We start from the raw sequence: 27,118 nt of genomic DNA on the forward strand, positions 1-27,118 counted from the left end.
AACAAAGCACTCGACACAAGTCATGTGAATGAAGTTAGGGGTATAATGAATATTTAAAATTTTAATTCATTAAATGAATTATATTATTAGCAAAGCATTAGGTTCCAATCATGCCATTGATATCTGTAACAAGAACTTTATTGCAGTCTATATTTTTAAAAATAAAATATCTTACTGAATACATCAATTGCATCGGCATTTAACGGCTATTTTGAAATATTCAAACTTACTCGCTACTTCTCCGGTTCTCATTCAGTGAATATACATTACCTTTCTCTCGAAGTGTTGTAAGCATTCAGAGAGCAAAGGAATTCCGGTTGCCAGTCCGAAAATTTTGTTTATTTGGCCAGTGCGCAGACTCACCACTTTTGCCGGCAGGATTCAGCAACAAATGTTTATGCTCGCCACTGTGATAATAAACAAACCTGACTGGGACCAGAAACCAAAATGTTGGAGAGCCAATTCTATATCTTTTAGTCTTTTCTTATATATATTTTTTTAAATTTTTATGGAAATGGAAATAAAGAACAAACTACTAATTAAAGGATTTCCATTTCCAGTTATAAGTGGCACTTCAGTACGTTACAGAAACACATTCATCACACATCACAGATAGGCACTTCCTTATCAGAAAACCTGGTAGAAGGATTTGTATTACTTCTCGTTTTCCCGAGCTTTCCCCGCTGAAACAGCTGATGACTGCCCTGCAGGAATTTACTCCGAAAAGTTCCTCCGCCAACTTCCCCAGGCGGCGAGTTACGAGCTGCCGAGCTGCTCCGAAGCCCGGAAAACTCACCACCCAGCGAACATTGCTGTGGACTGTTCCCGGTGTCCGGAACTGAGGAACTGAGGAACCCCATATCAAGTTTGCCGTGGGACGCCGTTCAGTTGAGTTTTGGTTACTGCCGCCAACGGTTATCGAGCTGAAAGTGAGCGCGTGTCGAGCTTTTTGGCCGCCAGTTGTTTTGGGCCAACTTCGTGGGCGACTGGTGACTGGCCACTGGATTGGCAGCAAACATAAACAAACGAAGTGCGAATTCGCTCGGAAATCTAAGCTAATTGACATTACGGACATGCGAGGGCCGGACTTTGGCCAAATTTGGCCTGGCCAAAAGGAAGCGGAAGCATTGTGGCCGCAACATACATTGTAAACTCCTAAACTGCAGGCGAAGTGTAGCGAATTGTGTGCGAATGGAAGTCGAGTAGAAATCAAGCAACTCGAATATATATATATCTATATATCTATATATCCCTGCGGGAGTGGGTGTGTTAGTGTGCATTTGTGTGTGTGTCTGGAGTTGGGCTGGGCAAATAAGTGCTCGTGCTCCGCTTTTTTAGCCAGTTTATCTTAAGGCGAAATACTGTAAAAAATTGTAAAATGGATTTACGTTTCGTATTCATCGTTTTCCTGCTCAAGTGGACCCATGCACAAGGTAAGCTCGAATAAAAATACAAAACTGGTGCAAAAAACCCATCCTGGTCATGGACTTCCCTTCTTCCTTCCTCTCGGCCGTTTGCCTGGCATTCTCTGTTTGTGCAGCTGCCACAAGCTCTGGTCTTTCCCACTGGGTGAATGTGAATGTGGATGTGAATGAAAGGCGGAGACGGGTGCAATTCAAGTGCAATCCAGCCAGCCGGCCTGCAATTGCAAATATTCCATAGAAAATTGCTCAACAGAGACAGAAGTGGCAGCTCGTGAATGCACGACATTTGTATGGCTCTGCGATCCCGTAATGAGTTGCATTTAACTCATCCGACTCACTTGGCCGAGATGTTTTGGGAGCCCGGCATATTTATGATGATTGCCAACAGGTGTTGAATGGCTCGTCCAAAGGATGACATCCATTCCATTGCCAGGATGTCGGATCTGGGATCTCGGATGTCAGGCTTGGATTCACCTGAATGCTGGTTTATTGATACGGACGCTTGTCTAAGAGTTTACATTCCTCAAAGACAAACACTCGGAGTTAGTAGATGAAGTCCCTGCTGACAGCTGAAGAAGCCACCAAAGCAATTAGGTAGACTTAAAACCTTTGAACTAAAAGGAGCCAGACTAAAATATAATGGATACACAATTCATACATAATATTTTGTGTAGAGCAAGTTTGATGCGATTATTGTGGAAACAGTTAAGCATAAAATCTACACTCGGAATTAATTCCCTTGCTCATCCTGTCTAATCGCTACCTAACTTTAGTTGCCAGTTTAGCATATTTCCTGATTTGCATTTATTGGCCTAAACTGGCAGATAACTTGAGGCATTTCCCGATTCGCTCCATCCGCCCAAACATGCTTATGCGTAATGCATTGATTACTTCCTCGCCGACAAACTTTTGCCAACTATAATTCATAACTCTTGCTTATCTCACCATTAAGTTGTAGCCATCAAATGGGAATTCGTATGTGCAAAACTTTTGTGCCAGACGCAAAACAATTTCCGCTGCTTTCAGCCCAACAAATTAGTGGAAAATGTTCTGCCAAGAAACGAGAAATGGGAAACAAGCCGGGCTGTTCCCTCGGGCTGGCTAACTAAGCGAAATGAGTATGAATTCGAGTCGTGGGTCTGAATACAAGTGAGTACTCAGGGGCATTACTCGCATCGGCCTGCTTTTGTTGCATAAAATATGCGCATTTAATAAGGGGCTTCCCACACCTTGGCCAAAAAAGTAAATGTGGGCCCACAAAAAAGCATTTCGACCGGGCCACAAAATGATACAAATGATACAAAAGATTATTCATATTTTTCGGCGGTCGCACGTATTTGTGTGTACATATGTGTGTACATTTCCATGTTGCCGCTGTGCAATTTGCGTTTTTTACGCTTGGATCTCCTTTTTTGGTTAAGGGCATTTTTATTATGTAGTTCATGCATGTAAACGAATTCAATTGAATAATATCCTGTCATTTTGTTGTTACATCCTCTTCGAGCTACCCATTATCCCCATCTCCATCCCCATCCCCTCACGGCACCGAACTTTTTCTTGTCCTGGCAGCTCCCCTCGTTTGGCATGTCAAAATTTTTATCAGCGCACAAAATCCGCCAATGCAGGATGAAGGATATGGCGGAGTAAATAAATAAATCCCGACAACACGCGTGTCCTTGTCTCCCCGTCCTGCTCGCGCAGTTCCTCCATCCCGCTCCCTCGCTGCGCTGCAAAGTATGCAATAAATTTCGAGCAAAAAATATATTGGCATTTTAGTGGGTTGGCTGCTTCTCTGCTTTTCTGCTTCCTGCGTGTGCGGTGTATCCAATAAAAGAAAATTAAATACTTTCGGCGAGCGATTTTTCCTTTGGGTAAATTACTCGTACCTCTGCATTTTGTGTTCTGTCGGCGCTTCACATTTTTTTGGGCACCCAAATATGGATTACAACTAAGAGCTTTTAATTGTTATGGCTCTTCTCCCAGCTATATAGTTGTAAATACCATATTTTCGCATATCTGTTACTTTTCTTTGGCCCAGTTGTGTGCCATACTTTTCGTTTTCCAACTTTGCCCAAGTTTGCTTAATTTATAAATTATGCATTTTGTATACAGCGTTACCAGGCAATTATCATTTTCCTGCCAAATTGCTGGGCCTCTTGTTTTGTTTTTGGTTTTGGTTTCGGTTTGGTCTCTCGCTCATTTTTGGACGGCCCCCAAGAAAGTAGGCTACGCAAAATTAATTTCTTCTGTATGTTTTTGCCTGTGTGGTGGGCTCAACTCGGCGGCATGTGCGTGTGCTTATTTATATGGCTGGGATTCGAGAAAAGGACTCTTGGATCGGTTGTCTTGTATTTGGCCCTCGTGCCTGGCGGCTACCGACAGCAAAGGGCATAAATTTATTTGGCAAAAACAGGGCCATCCGCATGGAGGAGTAGGAGTAGGAGTAGGAAAAAGTTTGGCAGACCGGAATATTAATGAGTATTTAACCTAAATTGTTGCTGCCTTTGATAAGTGCCACGAAATATTCCCCATGTAGCACCGCATCTATTCTTGCCCCTTAGCCTGCGGCATCAATGGCAGACGGGAAAAGTTGCCGTCTCTCTGCGGAATGTGTGGGCTTCCCTCGTAACTGAGGCATTAAATTACTTTAAAAGAAAGGGGAAAAAAGGGTTCAATTATTTTAGATGCTAGAACGAACCCCACCGGCTGCCTTTAAGACTTTCCTCGCAAAAACTCAAAGGACCTGCTCGAATTTTGCTCTTTTCCGACTTCGGGGTCGGTGCCAAGAGAATAGGTATTATTTGGCCAGACTCGAGTTAATTGAAAGGACGAAGGTATTTATTCCTTTAGGGAAAGGACCCGGTCGCCCAGTAATAAAGTAATATGGAATTAATTTGGAGTCCATTAAATATAGAAATATTTGAGAAATTGACAGCCAGTCGGGTAGGGATACAGTATTTACTTGCCAGTTTAACAAGCACAGTGGTAATTGACAAGGAAAAGCTTCTACACTTAGTATAGATAAATAATATAAGAGAGTGCAAACTTAATTGAATATATCAACATATAAAAATAACTAACATTAGTTGAAACTACAACTGAATTAGATAAATGAAATAACAAAACTGTGCAAAAATATTTGGCTTAGCATAAAACCCATTAGATAGTCGAATATTTATTTTAGCCAACTCCTACTGCTGTTACACACACAATTTCCATGCAAAGCAATTACCAGTTTCCAGTTGTATTCCCAACGTCCTGGCAAATTGTAATTTATCTTAGCCTTCGGCCAAAGGACAATTCAGCCAGATAGTCCTGTGGCACACAAACACACAAACACACAGAACACAGCCGCATGCATGAACATGCGAGGGAAAATTTTAATTAATTTCAGCATCAATTGAACGGCTGTCATAATACAAATAGAAGAGATGCGCACAAAAACACACAGGACACTTGTTTATTTGCTTGCTGGTGCAAACGCACTAGGCAAACAATGGCCACAAAGGACATGCAGGACTCCATTCAAAGCGAGCCCCATAATCGCCATATTTTGATTAGCTTAATTAAGCGATTTCTCGATTCCTCGATGTCGATGTTTTGTGTAGGCCAATACTAATCCTATGCCCCAACTTCTGTGATAGCCCGCTGAGCTTCGAGTGTTTGCCATGGGAAAACATAATTCACTCTATTATTAACCGAAGTGGGGCAACAACAATGGAACAGCGGGTAACGAAAACTGCAACAACATAAAAACAATAATGAAAATAACAACATCTCGTAGCGGGGCAATTGAGCCTAATGAATTGCCATAGTAAACGTGGCTCTAAAGCAGCTGCCAAGGCGCTTGGAGGCCATCAAAACTTTAAAGTGCTCCAGTTTCACCATTAAAAATGGAGGAGCGAAAAAAATTAACACTGGCAAAAACACGGACGCAAATGCAGCAGAGTATTTTCCATAATGAAACCAGGCTAAACTTTCCTGCTCTCGGTGCGAAACGGAAAAGTTTTTGGAAAGCGCGTTGTGGGATTGGTTATCATGCCAAAGCCACGAAAACAATACTATCACTTGCTTGTCTTTAAACTATACACAGCAATATGCTATAAAACATTCATAAGGAATATTTGCTTAAACTCGAGGAGGGAATAAAATTTGGCTTGAAATTCACCCAATTTAGTTTGGCAAAACTTTTTTCAAGAAATAATAAAGCTCCTTAGTTTCAAGTAATAAAAGAAATATGATTGCAAACTTTCTTAGTGAGTAGAACGTGTACTATTTAAATTTAGTTAAATTCTGTGGTATATATAACGATTTCTTTTATAATATGATGACAGTATTTATATCATGTTTTCTCTTATAATACCAGATATTAAGATGACTGTATTTAGTTAGCCAAACAACTTGTTCAACCCTTTTCCAAAGCCATGACAACCGACTGTATCGCCTTGAAAGTAGAGTGCAGGAATATGACGACGTAAACAAGTGTCGAGCACATTTTTTACGACAACTTTGATATTTCCCAGCCCCATTTCCGCCATTTCCACCATTTCCACCAATCTGCCAGTTTGCGGCGCCGTCAAGTAATCATAAAGCACTGCGAGGGCGGCGGTGAAAAGTGTGGAAAAAATAAGAATGCCATGCGGTCAGTGATGATGTCTGGGCACCACCATCTCATCCATCCATTCATCCATCCCACCAAACAACTGGTTGTCCGCATTTCTCGCGCATTTTTCAAATACTTACCCCTTTGGCCGGGAAAAGCGGAAAAAGGGTCTGCAGACCTGCGGAGCAAGTGTCATTGACATTTTAATGTGCTAATGAAGATGACGAGCCCAAAAAGCGGAAGAAAAATGCTTAAGTTCATAATATAATTAAATTGTTATAAAAATAGTCGGCGGTGGCCAGCATGACAGGCTCCGTCGCCTTCCTGACCAGCTTTATATATTGTGATTTTCCATTCTGCTCTTAAATTCTTTCTGGGTTTTTTTGCCGGGCTTTTAGTGGATTTTTATGCATTCAGCTGCTCAAGAACTTGCAGTGTTTATGGGTTGTTGCAATTTTATTTATTTATTTCTTGGGTTTTTTCCATCGTCGCATTGTGGGTCCTTTGGTGTCCTGGCAGTCAATTATGTCAAAGTTGTCAATTCAGGAGTGAAAATTACAGGGCGTTGGCGTAAGCAGCTTTTCTGCAAGGAGGTCGCTTTTTATTTTATTTGTATGCCGGAGTGCGGAAAATGTTAAATGTAGGTTATAATTTCAAGTGCACCAAATGGCAAGCTGAAATGGGAAAAAAATGGAGTGCTTCTGGCAGACAGTGCAGCTGACAAACTCAAATTGAAGGGGGCACAAAAGTTTTCCCTTCAGTGCATTTGGATTGGCTAAATAAACGGAGCTGCAGTAATCAAGAATGAAGTTTTTAATTGAAGGACTTCATTCGCCCCACAAGTTTATGAATAATGGGGCCATTACAGTTTCAGTTGAGTGTTTAAGGGAAGGGAAATAAATATCAATCTTTGAATTTAAGTAATATTTTCACTAACTAACATTTTTGCATAAAAATTATCAGTTTTCCTGGCACAGCTGGCACATTCAGCTGCTTAAATATTCTCCACGTTTTATGTCCCTCTGGCAATCTGTAGCTCCATTAAACTTTAAGTCGAAAACTCTTATCAAGCGTAATCCTTAAGCGGCTTCATCTCTGGGGCACCTAAACTTTAAATGCCATTCGTTAACCCTTTTGCCGCCTTTTTATGACTTATAATTTTTGCCAACTCATTGCCTTTGACTTCGACGAGGAAAATCGCAGCCACACTTTTCGACTTCGCCATTTGTTGCGCCGGAAATATCCGAGTAGTCTGCATAATTTATCAATGTCAAAGCTGCCCGATGATGAACGCCCGAAAATTGCCAGGACAGCAGATTGTAGCTGGGCCCATTTCAGTGTCCTTTCCCGGCGAATCGATAAACGGACTTGTTGCCACAGCCAAGAAGTCGGGGGATAGGCCATAAAATTTGAGCTTTTTAACAAGCAAATCGAATGAAAGGCCGACGACAGGGATATTGTTGATATGAGAAAAGAAAAGAAATGGAATGAAATGAGATGAGAAGAAAAGAAATGAAAAGAAAAGAAAGGAAAAGGACATGCCTGCTGACCCGAGTCCAAGCTGCTTATCAATGGCCTAAGCCAAGCATTCCATTCCATTCCGCTCTTTTGTTGACTCACCTTTTGTACGAGTATGGCTGGCAGTCAGGACATTTTATATTTATTAAAAAGAAGAGGGCACAACTTTCGCTCCGTTTCTGGGTTTTTCGGGTAATAGGCATCCGGTCATAAAAACATGAATTGTGGCTCTTAGCAGCAAATCCAATTGGGCATAAATCGGCTTTGTCGGCAGCACATGAGATGGATCCTTCCTCTCAGATAGGTCCTTCTTTCACCTCCCCTGCTTCCTTTTAGGTTCTCAGGTCCTGGCTCGTTTTATGGCTTTGCTCGGCTCGGCTCTCCATTGTGGGCTTTATTTTATGTGCATTTAGGCACAATGCGCTTATTGACTTAATGACAAATGTAGTTAGGCAACACAATGACTGACAATGCACGGCGAGAAAAGTTTCTTGTTTGGTGCTAGGTTATAATAAAAAGGTAAATAAATCTAGTGTCTTTTGAAGTTTTTGGTAGTTGACAACTAAAGTATATAAAATAATGTAATTAATTATCTCTTATCCTATAAAATCTGTATGATTGCCACCCAAATTCTGTCAGTGTGATATCCCCTCCCGTTTCCCGCTGCTGTTAACGTTTCTCCTGCTGTTTGTGAGCCAAAGTGCTTGAGTTTCCTATTATAAGAGACTTAACTGAAATTGCATTGTGGCCTGCATCCTGCACTTGTCACCGCCAGCGCCCCGAGCTATTTTCTTCTTCATTCTCTGCCGCTTTTCTCAAGGATGTTGACAAATTTACAAACGCGAAAGTGAATTTTCTTTCAATTTTGTTGCAACGACGGCAGCCGGGAGCTGCTATTCCGATCGCCTCTCTCTTTCGCCCTGCCTGCTGGCGTCTCTTTCACTCGAACTTCGCCACTCCCCCTATTTTTCCCCTGCCTTTCCCGACAGGCAGGATGCGCGCCTAAGTAGTTTTTGTATAATTGCACTCGTCATTGTCGCCGTCAACATCCTTGCCGTGGATACTTGTGCCTGCGCCCCTCTTCCTTTAACGCCAGTCAACCACCCCTCTCTCTCTCTTGCACCTTGCTGCCCCTCTCTTTCGCTCCTCAGCGGGATGTTGCCCCGCGGCGGTGACAACAACAGCAATTAAGGAATGTTAACAAGCGCACTTTTCAACTTTTGCTCGCGGCTCTCTTCTGCACTTCAAAGGTGTGCCGCAGTGTTTTCCCTGGCTATGTGTGAGTGTGCCACGCCTCTCCGCCTCCTTTCTGCGGCTTTGTAAGGACACAGTCTTATGCACACTCTTCAATTGGTTGGGAATCCATTCGGATAAGATACCGTGGGGTGTATCGAGCATGCTGACTGTATAGCAGGTCTCATCGAAAATTAAAATGGAAAATAACTTTTGCATTATGAATTTGAGCAGTCGTACACATCGATTGAATAACAACGTCTCAAATATGGACAGGACCTTTTAAATCACCATTAAAACCGCTTCGCTAACCCACTTCAAGTCGGTTAACCTCAAGTTCTGAATTATTCATAGAGCCATATAACCCGATTGCATTCTCCAACCGACGATGATTGACACATAGCCCACTTTAAATACCCGGCCAATTAAAAATCAATTTTAACAAGACATGTCCTTATCCTGCGACATACGGTGTATGTCTTAATTTAACAAATCTGAAAATAATTGAAAGTTAGCAGCATAAGTGCCCAAAAACTATGGCATAGTTTTAAAAATTCCCCTGTTGACAATTAAGCTAAGCAGAAAACACAACAAGGACCCTGGGAAGCCGAAACCAGTCGCAGACACAACAGAAGCAAAACAAAAGCAAACTGAAATGCGTCAAAGGCACGCAACCCTAAACACCGAAAAAGGATAAAGGAAAGGTTGGTGAATGGGTGGTGAATGGAGCGTGGGTGGGCTACAGATATATCCACCCACCCATGAGAAAGGAGGAAAAACTGGTTTCGGTATCGGTTTCGGTTTCTGCTGGTTAGCAACCCTAATTTACTTTTAATAACTTCATAGGCAGAGCTCAAAACAACGCAACGCAGGCTGGGCAGGGGAGCATTAAAAGTGTCCTTTTTCACATGGCCGATGAAGAGGACGAATGTGGCGGCGTTAATTTCGATTTTGCTTAACGAGGGTTAAACGCCTGCCCCACCACGCCAACAGTTTAACGCAACTTGTCAGAGTTTGTCAGCGGCACTGGCAGCCAACTGGGCGTATGAGCGATATCGATAACGATAATTACACATGCAGACATGCCTCCAACTCCTCCCCTCCCATCTCCACGCAACGCATTCAGGTGAAAAATTCAATTTGCAACGTGCAGATAGGCCCGCCAGGCCGAACATGTCTAAGTGTGCGATTGGGTTTCGCTTGGCCTCGTGTTTTCTGCCTGTTTTTTTCCTGTTTGGGGAAAAATCATCATGGGGGGGAGGCATTCGGTATTTGGATGGTTTCTGGCTTGAGGCGCATCAAGTGTGTGTGTGGCTGCATGACTGAGTGACTTTGCTGTCGGAACATAGATTTGTGATGCAAGAGATGCCGAAAAAATGAGTCGAGGAGAAGACAGCCAAGACAGATGACAACTACAAGTGTGTTGCAAGTAAGGATGGCATCGTGTCACGTGGAGTTGACAGCTCAGCTTGCTTAATTATTATTAGTTCTAGTACTACATCATTAATTCTACGTTTACTGCATGTACTAATACTTGGTCCTTCGACTTCATTTATTGTAAATTTACTTTCTAGTCTCAACTTTCAAGCCTAATAGTTTTAGCAGCTGCTAACATTTGGTCCATCGAGCCGGACTGCACCTAGTGTAAATTCAATAGAAATCGATTAAAGTAGTTTCGACTCCCATCTCTAATCGCTTTAGCAGATGAGACAGTCAAAGCGAAGACGAGCGAGAAATCGAAAAGACACAGCCCAGAATCGATGGGGAAAGCAGACTTTGAGTGACTGAAGCGGAACTGTGAACGCCAGATTTTGTGATTTGATGCTGTGATGTCCTGGCGGTGGTGGGTGTGGTTGTGACGACGCCTTTGCCGGCATCCAGCTTCAGATTCACATTCAGCCTCAGCTCAGCTCCATCGGCTCCTTTCCATTTCCATCTTGGTCGAGCAGCAGCCCAATGCCATTGCCATTCCACATTGCCTGCTTTTGACAGTCGTTTTGCAAACATGTCGAAGCCATTAAAACAATCATGCGTTCTCTCTTCGCCGGCCTCCAAATCCCCATTCTACTACATCAAGTGTTTTTTTTTAGGAACGCTCCTTCTGCGCACACTTCTCATTCCAATTTTGCCGACTTTCCCCCTCTTCTGTGTGCTTCTGTGTTTTTTTGTGTGCTGGATCGTTTTGTGATGCATGTTTTGTTTTTGAAAAATGGCTGTCGCGTCACTTCTATTGTGTTTTTGAGTGTCTGTCCTTCATTCTCCTCATCTGCCGCTCGCTTTCGTCTGTTTGTCACAAAGATTTATGCGTTGCAATTTACACAGGAACAAAAAAGGAGAAAAAATGCACAAGTGCGGCAAAAATGTTTGCCCAACGCTTAGATTGAGTGGAAGTCCTTTTTGTGGGCACTGCGGAGGTGTCGAAACAGATTCCAATACTGAGCAAGGACCTCTCCCCACCTCTCACTTTTTCAGCTGTCTCTTTCAAGGGCTTTACAAGTCTAGTGGGTGTGTTTCTAGGGAATCATTTTTTACCGGCTACTATTTATTCATCAGTTCGTTAAATTACGAGAGTGGTTTGAAATACTTTCTTTTTTATATCCAGAAACATTGATATTTATAGACCGAATAATGCAAATGCACAAATTTGAATGGTATTTTTTTAAAGTTACTGAAAGTTGCGTAGTTAAATTTATGTATTGAATTATTAATTATACAAAAATACACAACTCGTTTCCTTTTTTATATATTTTAATTTGGTTTCATGCCGCCATTAAACTCAAAAATAATGTCGCCATGAATTTTAATCAGAGCTTGCAACCCACCGAAAACAATTCAAAATAATATTCCGTCGGGCAGGAAAACTTAATGACTTATGAGTGGCATAAAACGGGGTCCAAACTAAATTATCCCATATTTCAGAGAGGCCCACGTCCCCCAGTAAAACACCCCAAAAATGGCAGTCCCCAAACCGAAAAACCAAACGCAATGCAGCATAAAAAGTTTCAGAGACCATAAAAAGACGGGAAAGGGGAAAAACTAATGAAAGGAGCCAAGCGGGGATGGAACTTTCCCAATCGTTATCACAACAAAAAACAAAGATAACGGAGGACAGGACCGGGACAGGGACAAGGACAAGGACTATAACGACAGATTGAACCCTTCGCTTTTAATGCAATTAAGTTTAATTGAAAATTTTCACTCCAAAATTATGAGGCGAACGTGTTGCTGGTGGAGGGAGCGGGGAGCGGGGAGCAGGGAGCAGGGAGCTTCGCCAATCAGGCAGATAGAAATTAACATGAACACACTGTTATGGTGGAGTGCCATATCCTGGGTGCTCGGCACGTAGCCGTCAAGTCCCTCGTCCTGCGTCCTTCGTCCTGACTGAAAGCAATCAAGCGTTCAAATCACTAGCCCCAAAAAGCCCAAGTTTCTTTGATGCTGCTGCGTGGTGGAAAGGGGCGGTATGAGCGGAAAGGGGCGTGGTTACCCAACAGGACTTTATTACAAAACAAACAAGCAGGCAGCAAAGTGAGACAGGAATACCAAGCCCCCCAGCATTTAACTTATCTTTTATCTTGATTGCTGTTGACGATGACAGGGATAATGATGATGATGGCGCCTGTTCACGGTGTCCTGTCCGCCGACCGATTTCAGTTTCAGTTTACCTGTTCCCGTGTTCCCGTGCTCCCGTGTTCCCGGATGGGATTTGTGTTTGAACAAGCGAATGGCGCTTGATTTTAATTAGCATTTGACACAGCAGCTTGACAGCTGGCAGATCCTTGACTCCTGGCCCTGGCTAGCAGCTCGGCTGCTCCTGCTTAATGAGCCATCACCCAACTGGAATTGCAAATGTCGCCGTGTGCAAATAAGTATATCCTTGTGGCTGCCCTGGACTAAACAAAAACGTAGCGAATTCATTCCCCTCGTAACATTTTACGCTCGACAAAGTTTCCGAACACGAAAAAGTAGTTGCTGTCACTGAAATTGAGCTCGAACTTTGGTTAAATTGAAAATACTCTTGCTGCTTTTCTTGCGAATTCGCTTTGGAGAAATTAACATTCTTGATGACTTTAAAGGACTGCTTTAAAAGGAATTCAATTAGGACGAGCAATATAGGAGATTTGATTCTCCAATTCATTTTTGCTTTAACAACGTTACCTTAATTTCCCAAATCTCGCTCCGAATTTCCAGCTTGAACTCAAGCCTTGCAATAAAGTCTGCACGCTTTTAGCAGATAGATTTGGCTGGGAATTGTAACTGGGATAACTGACACTTTCATCCATCCAGCTAAATACACACAGGACATGGATGCCCGTCCAAGGATTTGTCACCGGATGCGCTGCGCCGGAAAATTCAATGTGAAAACTTTGCATTTGCCATGTGCGCTGTGCGATGTACGAAAGTGTCTGTGTGGGAGAATGGAAATTGGGGATGAGGATGAGTGTGTGTTTTTGCAGATGGCATAGTGTCAGGTATGCCTGGCTGGAGACTAAGCTGCCGTTAAGGCTCCAACTGAAGCCAAGCCAAAGCTGGAGCCAAGTGCAGTTGCATCTACCTGAAATCATGCATATGTATGCCAGATATTGGACACATGCTATTTGCGGGGGAAAAGCGGGAAACGGGGAAAGTGGGCTGCCCAAAAATGTGGAGCAATAGCTGGCAATGATTCTCTGTAGACAAACTAACCCACATGTGGGAGCAGCAATAGATATGCACAAGACTGTAAAAGCTAAGCACTGCCAAAAAAGAGTAACTTATTTAATAGGCCATAGTGTTTAATGTGTTGTAGTTTAGTTTTGCTCCTTCGTGCCATGAATTCTAGATCGAATGAATTGTACCTTTGCATTCCTTACTGCCTTTCAAATGTAGCACTTTTCTCGCAGTGCATGTATACATGCCACAAGTATTTGCACAATTTTTGTGTGCCCCTTTTCCCGCTCCTCCCCCTTCCGGCATTGTAATGCATTTACCAAGGGGCACAAAACTTTCTGCTCAGCTCTCAATGCAAATGTGTGAGCTCTGCCGTGCGCCCTGAATTATTTATACTGCTGGCACTCTATATGCAGAAGTCGAAGTTGCCTAAGCATAAATAAAGTTGGCAATAACAAAATAAGAAAAAAAAGCAGGGAAAAATTGAAGTTTTCCTGGGCTGTCGAATGCATCATGACTCTTGAACATTTCACTGGTCAAAACTCACTTCGAGGGGTGTTGCGAACAATTAGAAGAAGTGTCACTTCACCACACCCCCACAATGGAAAACGGGGGTACAAAAATAGAAAAAAAAAACAATAGAAAAACCAAGTTAAAAGAAGTGAGTCATGGCCAAACACCCAAACCCAAACACCCTTGTCTGCGATTGGAAGAGTAAAATGGTACAATTTATGGTTGTTTCGGGTTGTTTCTGCCGCTCTGCCGTTGTTATAACGATGGGTGTGCGTCGTTATGATTCATAACTAAACAAGAACAAGCAAAGAACTCTCGACAACATCCCCGGAAACAATTTGCGGCACACGAACACGAGGCGTTTACAAAAGTTTAATTTTACTCACTTTTTGTGGACGGTGTTTTTTTTTGTATTGTTTTTTTGTATTGCCAGTGGGAAATGTTCACAAAAACTTGGCCCTTTCTGTTGTTGTTTCACTCGAAATTTACATATGAAATATATGGTGGAATCGTACATGGTATTTTAGAGTCGGAATGAAGTCAGTATGTTCTGGGTATTTACTTAATTTTGTTTCAATACATTGAACTAGAGCGATTTAACTTGGAGCTCAACATTGTTTAATAAATGTACTCGTATCTTAAATACTTCCACGTACAAGCCACTTCCTCAGCTGCAAAATCTTCTACTTAATTATATTGCTTTTCTGGTAAGAGCCTTTTCCACCAACGCGTGCATGACAGCCATCATTTAGCAGGATGAACATGCATATACATATTAAATACACGTATTACATATACATATTAAATATACATATTCTGTCCAATTTGGAGAGCTCCTCCATCGCTAAATGCCCCACTGACACCCATCCGTTATTGCCGCCTTCGCTGTCTTCGCTGCCTACAAGACACATTTCCCAAGCAGCTGTTGCTGTGTCTGCTGCTTTTCACGTAAATTATGGCAAAATTTAATTATTGCATTGGCCGTTCTACTTTACTTAGCCAGCAAGGACGAGGGAAAAGGGAGGAGGTACGCAGGACGAAGGGTGGCAGAGCCCAACTAACATAGTTCCTTAGCCGGAGGCAGCAACAAAAGCGATTACAACAACGGCTGTATGTCGAAAAGTACGCTACTAAAACAATTAGCAAGTCTCAGAACGGGGCTATAATTAAAACAACAATGGGGATAAGGAGTCCTACACACACACACACACTATACACATACGAGCTGCCTTTGATTGATGATGCAAAAGCAGCTAAAGCCGGGCTGCCCCTTGAAGTATGCAACACATAAGCAACTTGCAAAGGCGCTGAAGGGACTCGCACTTTTTGGGGCAACAGCTGGGAATGGTGGTGGGGTGGAGTGGTGGTGCAGCTCATGGGAGCCTTTGCTTTGTTTTTGACCCGCCAGCGCCGGCAACAAACTATGCAGTGCCACAAGCAACAAGAAAAGGAATCGGTGGCAAAAGCTGGGACAGAAAGGAGACGTTGGAATACCCTTGTATTTCCCAAAAATCATTAGGAAAAAGCTGAGCTAGGGTATCACTTTGTCAAGCTCCTTAAAGCATATAATATTTTAAAATTAAATAGTTGCTTAAGATGTGCATTGGTTATATTCAGATCCAACTATCACTCGTCTATACCCACTTAAGTTTGCGATGCCAGGAGGTAGCCAAGCAAATGTGTGTTATTTCCACTGTCTGCCAGCCAAAAGGAAAAGAAAATGTTTAAGGAAATTGCAGCAAATATTTTGCTTGTTAAGTGAAACCCAGTTTGGCGAAACGTTTTCCCAGCAATTTCTTCGGGCATTTCGACAACGTCTTGGTCCCGACTCTGCAGTCCTTGCTCCTGAAGTCCTGAAGTCCTGGAGAGAACAGAAACGAACTGGATTTTAGTTGCTTACTCCAGAAAAGCAACGCCCCTCCACCAAAATGCACTACACACAGCACTATTTGATGCATTTTGCATAAGCGCTGGGCAAATGCCTTTGCTGCTTTTATGCAAATTTCTAGCATTTTCCATGTCGTTACATTCTTCGTCGTGTTTTAGTTGTGCCGTGAATGCATATATGCATGCTTCTTCTACTGGCCATATACTCGTATACTCGTATGCTAGTGCAACTTTCCTTGGTTGCTTTCCTTGGCATGCAATTAAATCTAAATTAGTAGGCCTCTGGGCCACATATGGTTGCTGGTTGCTCGTTGCTGGTTGCAATCACAGCCGTTGGCAAATTCGCCCTGTTTACTAATTGAATTATTCAGCTGCAAGTCGCCAAAGTTCTCCTCTGCCCTTTTTCGCAGGGCTTGAGGAAAATGAAGCGTAATCAAAACAAAAGCACCCAGTCCCCAACTATTCGTTTGAACCCTTTTTTAGGTGTTGAACATCACCGCAGGGCCCAAACCGCACAAGCCAACTTTCGTCCTGGCGTGGTCCTTGTGCCTGGTCAGCAAAGATATGCACAAACAGGAGTAGCAGCCAAAAAAATTATGTCCTGGTTGAGCAACTTTCGGTGGTAAACACGCCCTCAACGCCCCTTTCCCTCTCTTTTTTTCCGTTTTTTTTTTTTGGGTTTTTGGACAACCCCACATGCGACATTTAACCCTCGAATTGTGCTCAGCGGACACATTGAATGCTTACACTTGGTCACGAGTTGTGTTGCCTTTGCACTGGGACCTTTAACAAACAAATGTGCACCAGGAATGGATGTTTTACGTGTTCCACTAATATAAATAAGTTTTGAGGTTGTTTTCTTTAAATTTGTACAGTTCTTAAATGAAAGAACCTATAACTGTTATAGGGATCTATGGGAAACTCCTGAATCACAGGGTATCCAGAGATCGCCTCTTCTATCAGCTTTCTTTCATTTAGAATTTTCTACTTCCTTCTCTTGTGATACTCCCCCACCATTTGCATTTTTTTGTGTCCTTGCATGTTGATTTTTCGACTGCCATAACTCCCATTCCCATTTCCATTCCCATTCCCATTCCACTACCATTCCATGCCCACTCCAGCTCAGTGTTTTATTTTCATTTTCGTTGTTGAAATAACATTGACATGCCGTCTTGCTGGTTGACCCCTGGCTCCCCCACGGGGGTGGAAAGTTCTCCTGGCAGCAGGACATGCAACACGTCTATGAGGTTCCAACCCCCAACCCCCAACCCCCCCGGAATATTTTCCCCGAACTGCGATCCGGAATTCGATTTCCAGCTTGCGACTTGCTGCTGGGTGCAACGTCTGCCCGCCGCCTTTGTTGTTGTTGCTCGCTCCGGATGACATGCAACTTTTGCCCCGGGCTGTTTGTTGCTGTCGTTGTCGTGTTGCAATCGACAACAAACTGGAAGAGCAACAAATGCTGCCTCGACTGCCTTTTATTAAATAACGTTTCAATATTCCAACATTTTCTGACATATCAATTTTCGCGTGGCGTAGCCGCCATAGATATATAAAGTCATGCACTGGCAGAAATAAGTTTCGACTACTTCGAAGTTCTTACCAATTATTCTTCGCATATAAATCAACTCACGATTAGTTTGATTGATTCCCTACTTTGCATTAGGTAGTACCTAGTGTCCAGAATTTTATTAATGCCGAACTCTTAGTTTCTTTTATTCTCAGTGGAGGAGAAATACGTTTATAGATTTCAGCTGCGATATGAATAAAGTTTTGCATCTTGCTCCGTTTGCTTGGCGAGTGTTTGTGGGTGACAGCAAATTGTTTAGATATGGCATGAAAATTGAAATTTATGTCCTTGCCATTGACAGATTGCTAGCAGCAAATACTCGAGAGTTGGTCTGCGGTTAGCAAATAAAGATTGTGCGATTTCGCAAGTGTTCCTGAATGCTTTGATGGGGTGTTGGGCGTGGAAAGCGATTGGAAAATGGATTTTCTTTCGATTGCGAGGGTGGAAAGTATGGCGGAAAGCTCCGATCAATTTGAGCAATTGAGATTGCGGAATAGCGTCGCAATAGCCATCCATTTGTAGATTAACCGCGATTTCGGATTCAGCAATTCCAGGCCAAAGTTGCTCTTTGCTAAAACCTTTTTCTCTGGCATTTAAGTTTCCAAATAAAGTTTTTAATAGGAAAGCGAGGGAATAACAAAAGACTATGCTAATACCTGGCTTATCTAACCTATCAACCCGGCCCTTTTTCTACCTTTTCCACCCAGTTAATTTCCCAGCATTTGCATTATGCAAAACAAAACAAAAAGGGGTGAAATGTACAGAGAAAAAAACTACTTAGCTGCTAAGCTGCCGGCTCTTTTGCCGCATATGCAAATCTAAACAAATTAATTCCAAACTGAGTCCTTTGAGCGGGAGTCCTTACCCCCTTTTCCTCCCCCAACTTGCAGCCCTCATTTGCTGCAGTTTCAGCTGCAACTTCATTTGCAACGTCAACGGCAATGCGCATTAACATTGTTTTCCTTTGCCAACGAGCGTTTTTCCTTCTTTTTTTTAAATTTTTTGTAATTTTTTCGTTTCTTTTCGCATTTATACAAACCGCTGACGATGATGATGACGCCGCCGCTGACTGACGCAGCGGAAAACGGAAGGCCCCAACCCCCATTTATACATACATATATATATATATATGGCACATTCCTTTTATACCTTCATCTCTTCCTTGCTCTTTCCAGGATCCCATCCGCCGCGAATAGTGGAGCATCCCATAGATACGACAGTGCCGCGACACGAGCCAGCCACGCTTAATTGCAAAGCCGAGGGCAGCCCCACGCCCACCATCCAGTGGTACAAGGATGGGGTGCCCCTGAAGATCCTGCCGGGCTCCCACCGCATCACCCTGCCAGCCGGCGGATTGTTTTTCCTCAAGGTAAGAAGCGGGCGGCGTTGGTGGAAAATTGAAAAGGTTAAGTGCAGCCAGGGGGTAAATGGAAATTGGGATACCTGGATGTGCAACTCGAATGATTGTGGTGTTTATAGAAAAGTGTGCTTAACATAATAAACCACTTTTTAGAGAAGATACAAATTTATTAGGATAAATAAATACAATTTAAAATAAGCTCTGGATGTTAAATTGTTCTAAAAATGTATATCTATATTACAGCATTATATATATAATTGAATTTTTCAATTAATATAGCATTGCCAAAGAGCTCCTCAATAGTTATCCTTCCAAAAAGGAACTTTTCAACCTGTTACTAGTCAAATGGCCCGCGGTGTATTTACATCATTTCCCCAGCTTGGATTTTCTTCACTTCAGTTCGTCCTCCCGTTCTATTTGCATGCATAATTATTATTTCAGTTGAGTTCCATGCTTTCATTCATAATGAAAGAGACAATGGAGAGGAGTAAAAGAAGATCCTGCGAGCTGCTTAAAAAATATTCATTTTGCCAGGCCATCTGTTGAGTGATGAACAAACTAATTGCTTTTATTTTTAACTCTCCTTTGTCGGCCAACTTTTTCCGTTCGTATCATTTGGCGGCAAGCTGCAAAAATATTTTTGCACAAAAATTGTTCGCTCCTCGCTGGGCAACAACTTCATTAACGCAAGGTAAACAAACATTAAGGGGGGAAAGCCGGAAAGGAAAAGCGGGAAAAGCAGAGAAAGGCAGCAGCGTAAGAGAAAGCGGCAGACAGACAAATAAAGACGTAACGGAAGCCAGTGGAAGCGGAGCCAGCAGAAGTCAGCTGCAGCCTGATGAGTCTGATTGGGAGGAACAGGGATGGCTGAACACTGAGAGAAATTCATACATACTTTATTGCATAATTTATTAGATAGGGTCATTAGCTATTTAAAATACTAACCACATCCACTGTGGGAACCTTTTTAGCCGAGTTTAGTCAATAGATTCCTAAAGAAAGTCGCCATTTTCACCAAAACTAAAAAATTGTATATTTCGCTATTAAATAACTAGTATTTTGTTCATAACTTTCTTAAAAAATGTCTAAATAGGGAATGTCATACCTCGTTAAAATCGTAATAAAATTTATAATCGAACTGAATTCACACATAATTTTATAATTTTTTGCCACTTTTCGCAAAAAATCATGATGTAACCCCTTTCAAAAATTCGAAATTTTGCAAAAAAAAATTGTTTTTGTGAAAGCTTCAGAAAATGATTGTTTAGGTTATAAAATGTTGGGGACAGTCAGGAATTCGACTGTGGGACACTTGTGGCAATCAAAGATCTATCCCGTTTTATGTCCCTTATGAGTACGATTTTTCTCTCAGTGCAGCAGGGATGAGTGACTGCTACGAGTGACTCCAGGGCCATGGACTCTTCGCTGAGCTGAGCAGAGCACTCAGCAAATTTACGACGCAAAAAGCCAACGGGAGCCGCGTTGATTATGCTGATGATGCAGTTGGAATCGCAGCCTCGACTGCGTGGGATGGGCATTCGGGTTCAATGGTGCGGGGACACCAGGATAGAGGATTCAGGATTCAGGACTCAGGACTCAAAGCTCAGAACTCAGGATTCATTGAGCAGGGGGACTGGGAATGCGAGGAGGCACTCTGAGCTTGCCACTTTTCACACTCGATCTGCCTGGGTGTCTGGGCGCTTATGGCTCTGCATTCTGTATTTGTACTTGCCGCATGCCACTGTATTTGTTTATCACTTAAGTGCAAAAAGGGATTTGAGCATTTTCCTTCAGCCAGCCATTGCCACTGGCATTTCCAGACTCCGGCTTCCGCTGATGCCTGCGAAATGTCGCTGTAGCATCGCTTTTTGCGGCGCTCTCCTAACGACTTTTAAATGAATTAATTCCACTGGTGTCCTGGCGTCCTGGCACCACATCCTGCCTCCTAATGTGTCCTTTGCCTGCGCTGAGCCACGTTTTATGACGTTAGTGGCAATGGTAAGTTTGCCAGCCCTTTGATACTCCTTAGTTCTAAAATCACTCTGTTCCGAGAGTTAAAGTAATGGAAAAGGAATCGTTTCATATTAAGCCAAAAATGGAAGCCTACGTCTTGCTAGAATTTAATAACTTTTGGGAAGGTCCCTGACCTATCTTGTTACTTTATTTACAACTGCTCCCGCGTACAAAACCCTTCGTAAATGTTCCACAGGCCCAGCGAACAAATATACTTCACATCATTTCATTGCTCCCCAGAGGCATAATTTAAATTCTAATTCCGGCAGCCACCCACTCCCCGCAAAAGGACATTCATCTTACTTATAAGTGCCAGACCACTTCGAAGGAAACTTCAACCAGACATTATTGCTATAACGATGGAGCCCCGAAAGTGTGCAACACTATCGAATGTGGCGCCTCAAAACAGAGGGAGCTGAAAGGAAAATCCCTCTTTAATTTAGGGGGCAAAAATAAAGTTTTCCTTCCCTTTTTTCGGGGGCCTTTAAGTGCTGAAGGCAAGCGGAGTGTGGTCGGAAAAATGTACAGGCGAATAGGGAATATGCAATAAAATACAAAAGCATGTACAATGTGTATATTTGCGGGAGATGGAGTTTTGCCCAAAAAAAAAATAGGAGCAGCAAGCTGGAAGCGTAGTGAGAAGTGACACGGAGCAGCGAGCGATGGCAAGACAGACAATAATTTACGTAACTCCACGACAGGAAAATGGGGAAAAAAAGGGCAGAATCGAAGAAAAGTCGGGAAAAAACACACACATAGACATACACACTCGCAGTGGAAACAAATGTCTGCGTGTGCGTGTGCACAAGTGTGCGTGTGATGGTGAGCAGCACTTTCCGCACATCATCTGGTGGAAGGTCCTTAAAGCTGGCACTCGTGTTGAGTTCTCAAGGAGTCACTCTTCCGGTCACGAAAACGGCAATGGGTTATTCTAGGAAACTAGTTTTAAACATATATCATAGGTGAAGCATGCGTTTTATTTAAGGATCTATTACGGAATCTGGAATATTTATTATCAAAGGAATTAAACTTAGAAAACAGTTGAATATATCTAACTTACCAGGTCAAACTCTAAGGTATTTCACGGCAAGCCATATCCAATGTCGCTGCTTGCAGAGACATCCTACTTCTTTTCACGTCCTTGACTAAAGTTACCCGAGTTCTCTATTTGCTCTGTCTGACTCTGAAGTGCTAGCATGCACTTACACATGCGTTCGTATGTACATCCGCCTGCCATCCCACTTCCAACCCACTTTCACCCCACTTTTACCCCACTTTCACCCCTCTACCACGCCTCTTCTCCTTTCTTAACGTTTATTTAAATGTCTGCCACATTTGGCCATAGTTTCTTTGCCCAAGAACTACTTATCCTCGCTGCCAGCCGGCGGGAACTTTAAAAAGGCAATCAGACGGCGAAGGACGAAGGGCGGAAGGTGAATAAATCAAAGCGCGACTTTGGATCCTGGCTGATTGCATTTTGGAGGTGCTGCCTGGGAAGAGCTTAATTAAAAAGCAGTCGAGGCTGAAAAGTTAATGCCTCCTCTTTGGGCGGAAATAACTTTATGCACTTCACTGTACAGTGAGCACATTTTAATGAGTTTACAAACGCTCGACACATTCGCAGGGCCATAAAATAAAAATCTCTTCCCCTGAGCACCTATATGCACATAAATAAATAAATACAGGGCTCAAGCCGAGTTGAGTGGTGTTGGGACCAACGCGGCGTATGAGTTATGTTTTTATGCGCAGGGCGACGATTTTTCCATCATGTGCTTTTATTTTTTTTTTTGCCTCAGGGCTGTTTATTAACTGAAGGTGTGAGAGAAAAATGCTTTTGAGCCGCGTTTAATGAATGAGCGGAAGGATGAGGGGGTGAGGGGGAAAACAGGGCTTAAGGAATTTCCCCGGATGATTGAATTAGTAGCGGGAGAGGGAGGGGAGCAGAGGTTAAAAGGAGAGGGGGCAAGGCGGATTTTTAATGAAGAGATTAACGGGGAAGTGGGGTTAAGGCCTCAGAATGATGCAAGACTTATTAAAAGGAATAAACAAGAAGTACACTTGCTTTCAAAATACTTTTTTAATGGAGTTTTGGTGCTTGGCCAAAGTTGGAAGCCATGCAGAACTTTGATTGACATGTTTTTCATTTATTTATTTCGTAATTGTATAAGCGACGAGCATTAATTAAAAAGAACTCATTCATTTCTTATTTAATAACTACATTACTCCCTTCTTTTAAGAGCAGCTACACGAATCTAATTCACAAAGAAAATACTGTTAATTTTTAAACAATGTTGCAAATTGAAAAAGTTATAAACCCCAAAGCTTGTTGCTCTCAACTCTTTCGCTTTCCAAATTGAAAGTGAGAGTGTTTCAACCAAAACCAGACCCATTCAGCCAGCAAGCAGATTTGCCTAATTCCATTTCGTTTCAGACTCGTTTCGGGCTCAATTAAAACCATTTACACGTCGCACTTTACACGAGCTTTAAAATTTAAACCAAATTATAAAACACTCAAGAGTTAGAGGGGATTCCCCTTCATATAAAAAACGGCAATTTGCGAGTGCGAGGGAGGCGGCATGAGATAGGCCATCTCACTCTGGCACACGCAGCAGACAATTACGAAATGTTGCAACATGAAAACGGGAATGGCTCCCAAATGAAATGTTTGAAAATTTATGGGTATTTTAAATTAAAACGGAAGCGTGTTTTCAACGCGCTCCTCTCGCACACAAGCACAGAGACGCACACACACACAGAGACACTGTGGCAGTCACACAGATACAGCCAATATATTTTATAGCTCCCCCTTGTCACCCGACAACCCCCTCCCCTCCCGCCACTCCAGAAAGAGATGCCCCCCCTCACAAAAGTTGCACGTAGCACACGGCGAATATTTTTCCCCAGCTGCTGCTGTTTTATTTTTTGCGCTTTGGTGTCAAATCAGTTTCAATGTTTGCACGCACAACAACAACAGCAACAACAACAAAGAAAACGAGAAGCGGCAAATAATAACAACAATAAACACCAGCAACCAATTCGCTGCGAATCGCCTGGCTCAAGTCATTAAAGATATAAATAAATTTATGTGACTTCTGGCCATGTTTTCTTCGTTTTCCGCTTGTAATCCTGCGTTGTTCTTCTTTTTTTTTTGGCTCGCAAAGGCAGTTAGTTGCCAAAACCAAATTAAATTTTTAGCAGAGGGAAAACAGGGAAAACGGAAAAGCGCAGGACAGAATGGTTGTTTGAAAATAAGGAATCCCCCATCTCTATAATGTCGAGTATAGTTGCACAGCTTTAAACAGCTTAATCACTAGTAACTTCACAGGTCTACTGGCTGCTTTTATAGCAAAATTCCTATTTAAATAAAAGAATTTTCCAGCCTTATATATTCCATTTTCTTCATTTGCTACAACGGTTGCCATTGCAACGAATATTGTTTAATTTTATTCCAGATTTGTGCCACAGCTCCCTCCCAAAAGGATAGTGAGCACGGCTCCTGGGCTGAAGCCTTAGAGGCGTCTCGCCTCGTCCTAGTAATTCATTTCAATTTTTAATAGGAATCCGCCCAGTGCCCAGCTAATAAGCTTAGCTTCGGCTTACCTTGCCCAGGGACCACGTTGCGTATGCTGAATATTCAGCTCGCCAGTTGGCCATGGAAATGGGTCAGTGGTAATGGTTAGATTGAGTTGGCCAAGTTGCTTGCTTGGCTTATCAAAGTTGACAAAGCCGCGTAGGAGTAAAAGTTGGAAAAAGGTGGAAAGTAGCGTTTGACTTTAAACTGACCTGATTTGCAAGCCAGGAAAGAAGTACAAGACCCTCTTCAAATGTATCCATACTTACACGACTTTAACAACCTTTAAGAAGCAGCAAGCAAAAGATATCGTAGTAAATGTATCTGCCGCACTTTGAGCAACGTAATCTTGCAGCCTTTGAGCTGCTTCGTGTGTTGTATCTGTTCTTAGTCCTTGGCAACTCGCACACACATGAAGTATGACAATCGAGGAGCTCGAGGCGCTTCAACTTATTTGTTTTATAAAGCGCACCCGCGGCTCAGGACTCGGGATTCAGGATGAAGGAGCAAGGAGAGAGCCAGGACTCACTGACGACATGTGTGTGTATACAGCTGGCGAAGGAAGATTAAATGAAAGAATAATACAGCTGAAGAACCCTTTTGTCATCTTCACTTAGCGCAACACTTAATTTCACTTGGATGAGGCACAAGTTGTGTAAATTGTGCGAACTTTGTTGCCGCTGCCGCTGCCTCTTCTCATTTTCTCCCGCTGCAAGGAGCAGATAAATATGCCACACACACACACACACACCATACACACAGGACACAAACACACTTAGTTTGACATTTAATTTTAAGCGCATGTTGGGGAATTCTTTTGTGCTCCGTAAAACAAATAAACAAACAGTGCAGACAACAAACTCAAAAGGGGGAAGGACTCCCCCAGAAGGGGGATGCCACGAGATGTAGTAACTATAAAGTTGCTCGAGAGACATTTTATGATTTGAGCACTTGGAGGCAGCAGACGCGCAACAGACAACAGATTGCCGTCTGTTTTATGGCCTCGAATAACCAAGGGGTTCACGGATGTGCCGGACGGAAGCCCATCCTTTAAAGGAGCAGGGATCTAGTCCGGGAGAGTCGGCAAATCAACGTCTTAGGGCTTCTGGCTTGTGTATCCCAGAGTTGTGTCTTTCCCAGTTGCCATTTGTGAAATTACAAATTTGTGAAGATACAGATTGACGCAGAAGAGCGAATGGAAAGTACCCTTTGAAATTAAAAAATAATGAACGGGGATATCGGCTATTTTAAGGTTGAGTTATAAATTTCAAAAGGATAAATCAAAGCGGGTTACAAAATCCAAGTATCCCGAGCGGAGTCCCTTTCCATTTACTACTAAAACGTGCTCATTTCAATTAAAATTACCCACAGTTTGCCCCTGCTCCTTGATCCTTTCTCAAGGTCCCTGCAAACCATTTTTTCCCAGCTCGTCTCCGGCACTCAACTCATTCTAATGCCACCATCGTTTCTTATCCACATCTTTTTGCAGGTTGTCAATTCACGTCGCGAAACAGATGCGGGAATCTACTGGTGTGAGGCGAAGAACGAACTGGGCGTGGCAAGGAGTCGCAATGCCACGTTGCAAGTGGCGGGTAAGTCATCGCAAATCCACGGTCCCCCAATGTCCTTACACTGACAAAAACACACAAGACTGGCAGGAAGCAAATGCGCAAAATAGGACGAATTAAAGTTGGATAGAAGTCACTACTAAACTAACTGGAGAACTTTTAAATGATTCAATGGAAACATATAGATGAAAAATGTTTATATGTCAATACAATAGTACTAACTTCACACAAATGATTTTTAACGGTTACAAATAAGCCCTTATTTTTTTCTCTGTATCGACTCCTCGTGTGGTGTGCGTTTTTAATATTCTAAATTGATGTTGATTTTTGCTGCTGCTGCTGATGTTCTTCATGTTGTTGTTGGCTGAGGGGGGTGGGGATTGGAAAAGTGGGAAAATGGGGGCATACTAGCTTTGCCCTTTTCCCGGCCAGCAGCCCAAATCACCCGCCCACTTAACTAACTAGCTGTGGAGCTGCTGCGTATACAAGTTTTCCGCTCGAACGCACCCACTTGTCTTGCCACAGCTCTCGTGCCATCTCCCTCGCTCCACTTGTAGCCGTCTCTTTCTCGGGGCACGCTCTATTGCCGCCTCCATTAACCCGTTTTATTTCAGTTTTTCCTCCCTCTTTTTTTTCCTCCTATTTTTGGTTATTTTGGCCAGCTATTTTTTGCGTTTCTGATGCCTTTTTAGCTCAGTCTGATGGCCCAAAATGGCTGGAAGGGGTGAAGTGTTCCTCTGAGTGTGTGTACACACACATGTGTGTGTGTGTGTGTGAGCTGGATTTATTGGACCATATGCAAAAACAAAAAGGCAGTGGTTGGCCATTTGGAAGTTGGGTCAGGTCTGAGATGAATTTTGATGGCCCATGTCATGGATTAATGCGTGGCCAAACAGAGGAGAGATTTAATTAAAATGGGCCCCATCTTCCTTGTTTCTTTTTTATATTTTACTGTATAAAGTTAACAAGAGGATTTTCGTATGGGATCAGCATAGTAAGGCACCTAAAAATTAATATAGCATAGGCCATGTGGCTCATTATATCCTGGCCAAGTAAAATATACTCCTAACTTGATAAAACAAATCTTGAAATATTCCATATTATTCAGATTATCAGAAGATGGTAGATATTTCGGTTGTAAGAATGGGGTCCATATATTTTCCTCCTCAACAGTTGGGAGGTGGCTCCTATCCACCCACCAATGCCAC

The 27,118-nt window shown here is 42.7% G+C and overlaps 1 protein-coding gene across 3 annotated transcripts in view; it reads left to right on the forward strand.

Moving 5' to 3' along the window:
* The first annotated feature begins 880 nt into the window (after positions 1-880).
* LOC6526411 (roundabout homolog 2) overlaps positions 881-27,118 on the forward strand; it is a 39,657-nt gene continuing 13,419 nt past the window's right edge. Inside the window, exons 1-3 of one of the 3 annotated variants that reach the window (XM_039370534.2) lie at positions 881-1,433; positions 18,574-18,767; positions 25,832-25,934. In XM_039370534.2, the coding sequence (XP_039226468.1) occupies positions 1,379-1,433; positions 18,574-18,767; positions 25,832-25,934 (352 nt within the window). In that variant the 5' untranslated portion in view covers positions 881-1,378. The remainder of the gene's footprint in view (positions 1,434-18,573; positions 18,768-25,831; positions 25,935-27,118) is intronic. The other 2 variants (XM_002087494.4, XM_015197911.3) reach the window with 2 other exon arrangements.

Source organism: Drosophila yakuba, chromosome 2L, assembly GCF_016746365.2.
Source record: "Drosophila yakuba strain Tai18E2 chromosome 2L, Prin_Dyak_Tai18E2_2.1, whole genome shotgun sequence".
Lineage (NCBI taxonomy): Eukaryota > Metazoa > Arthropoda > Insecta > Diptera > Drosophilidae > Drosophila > Drosophila yakuba.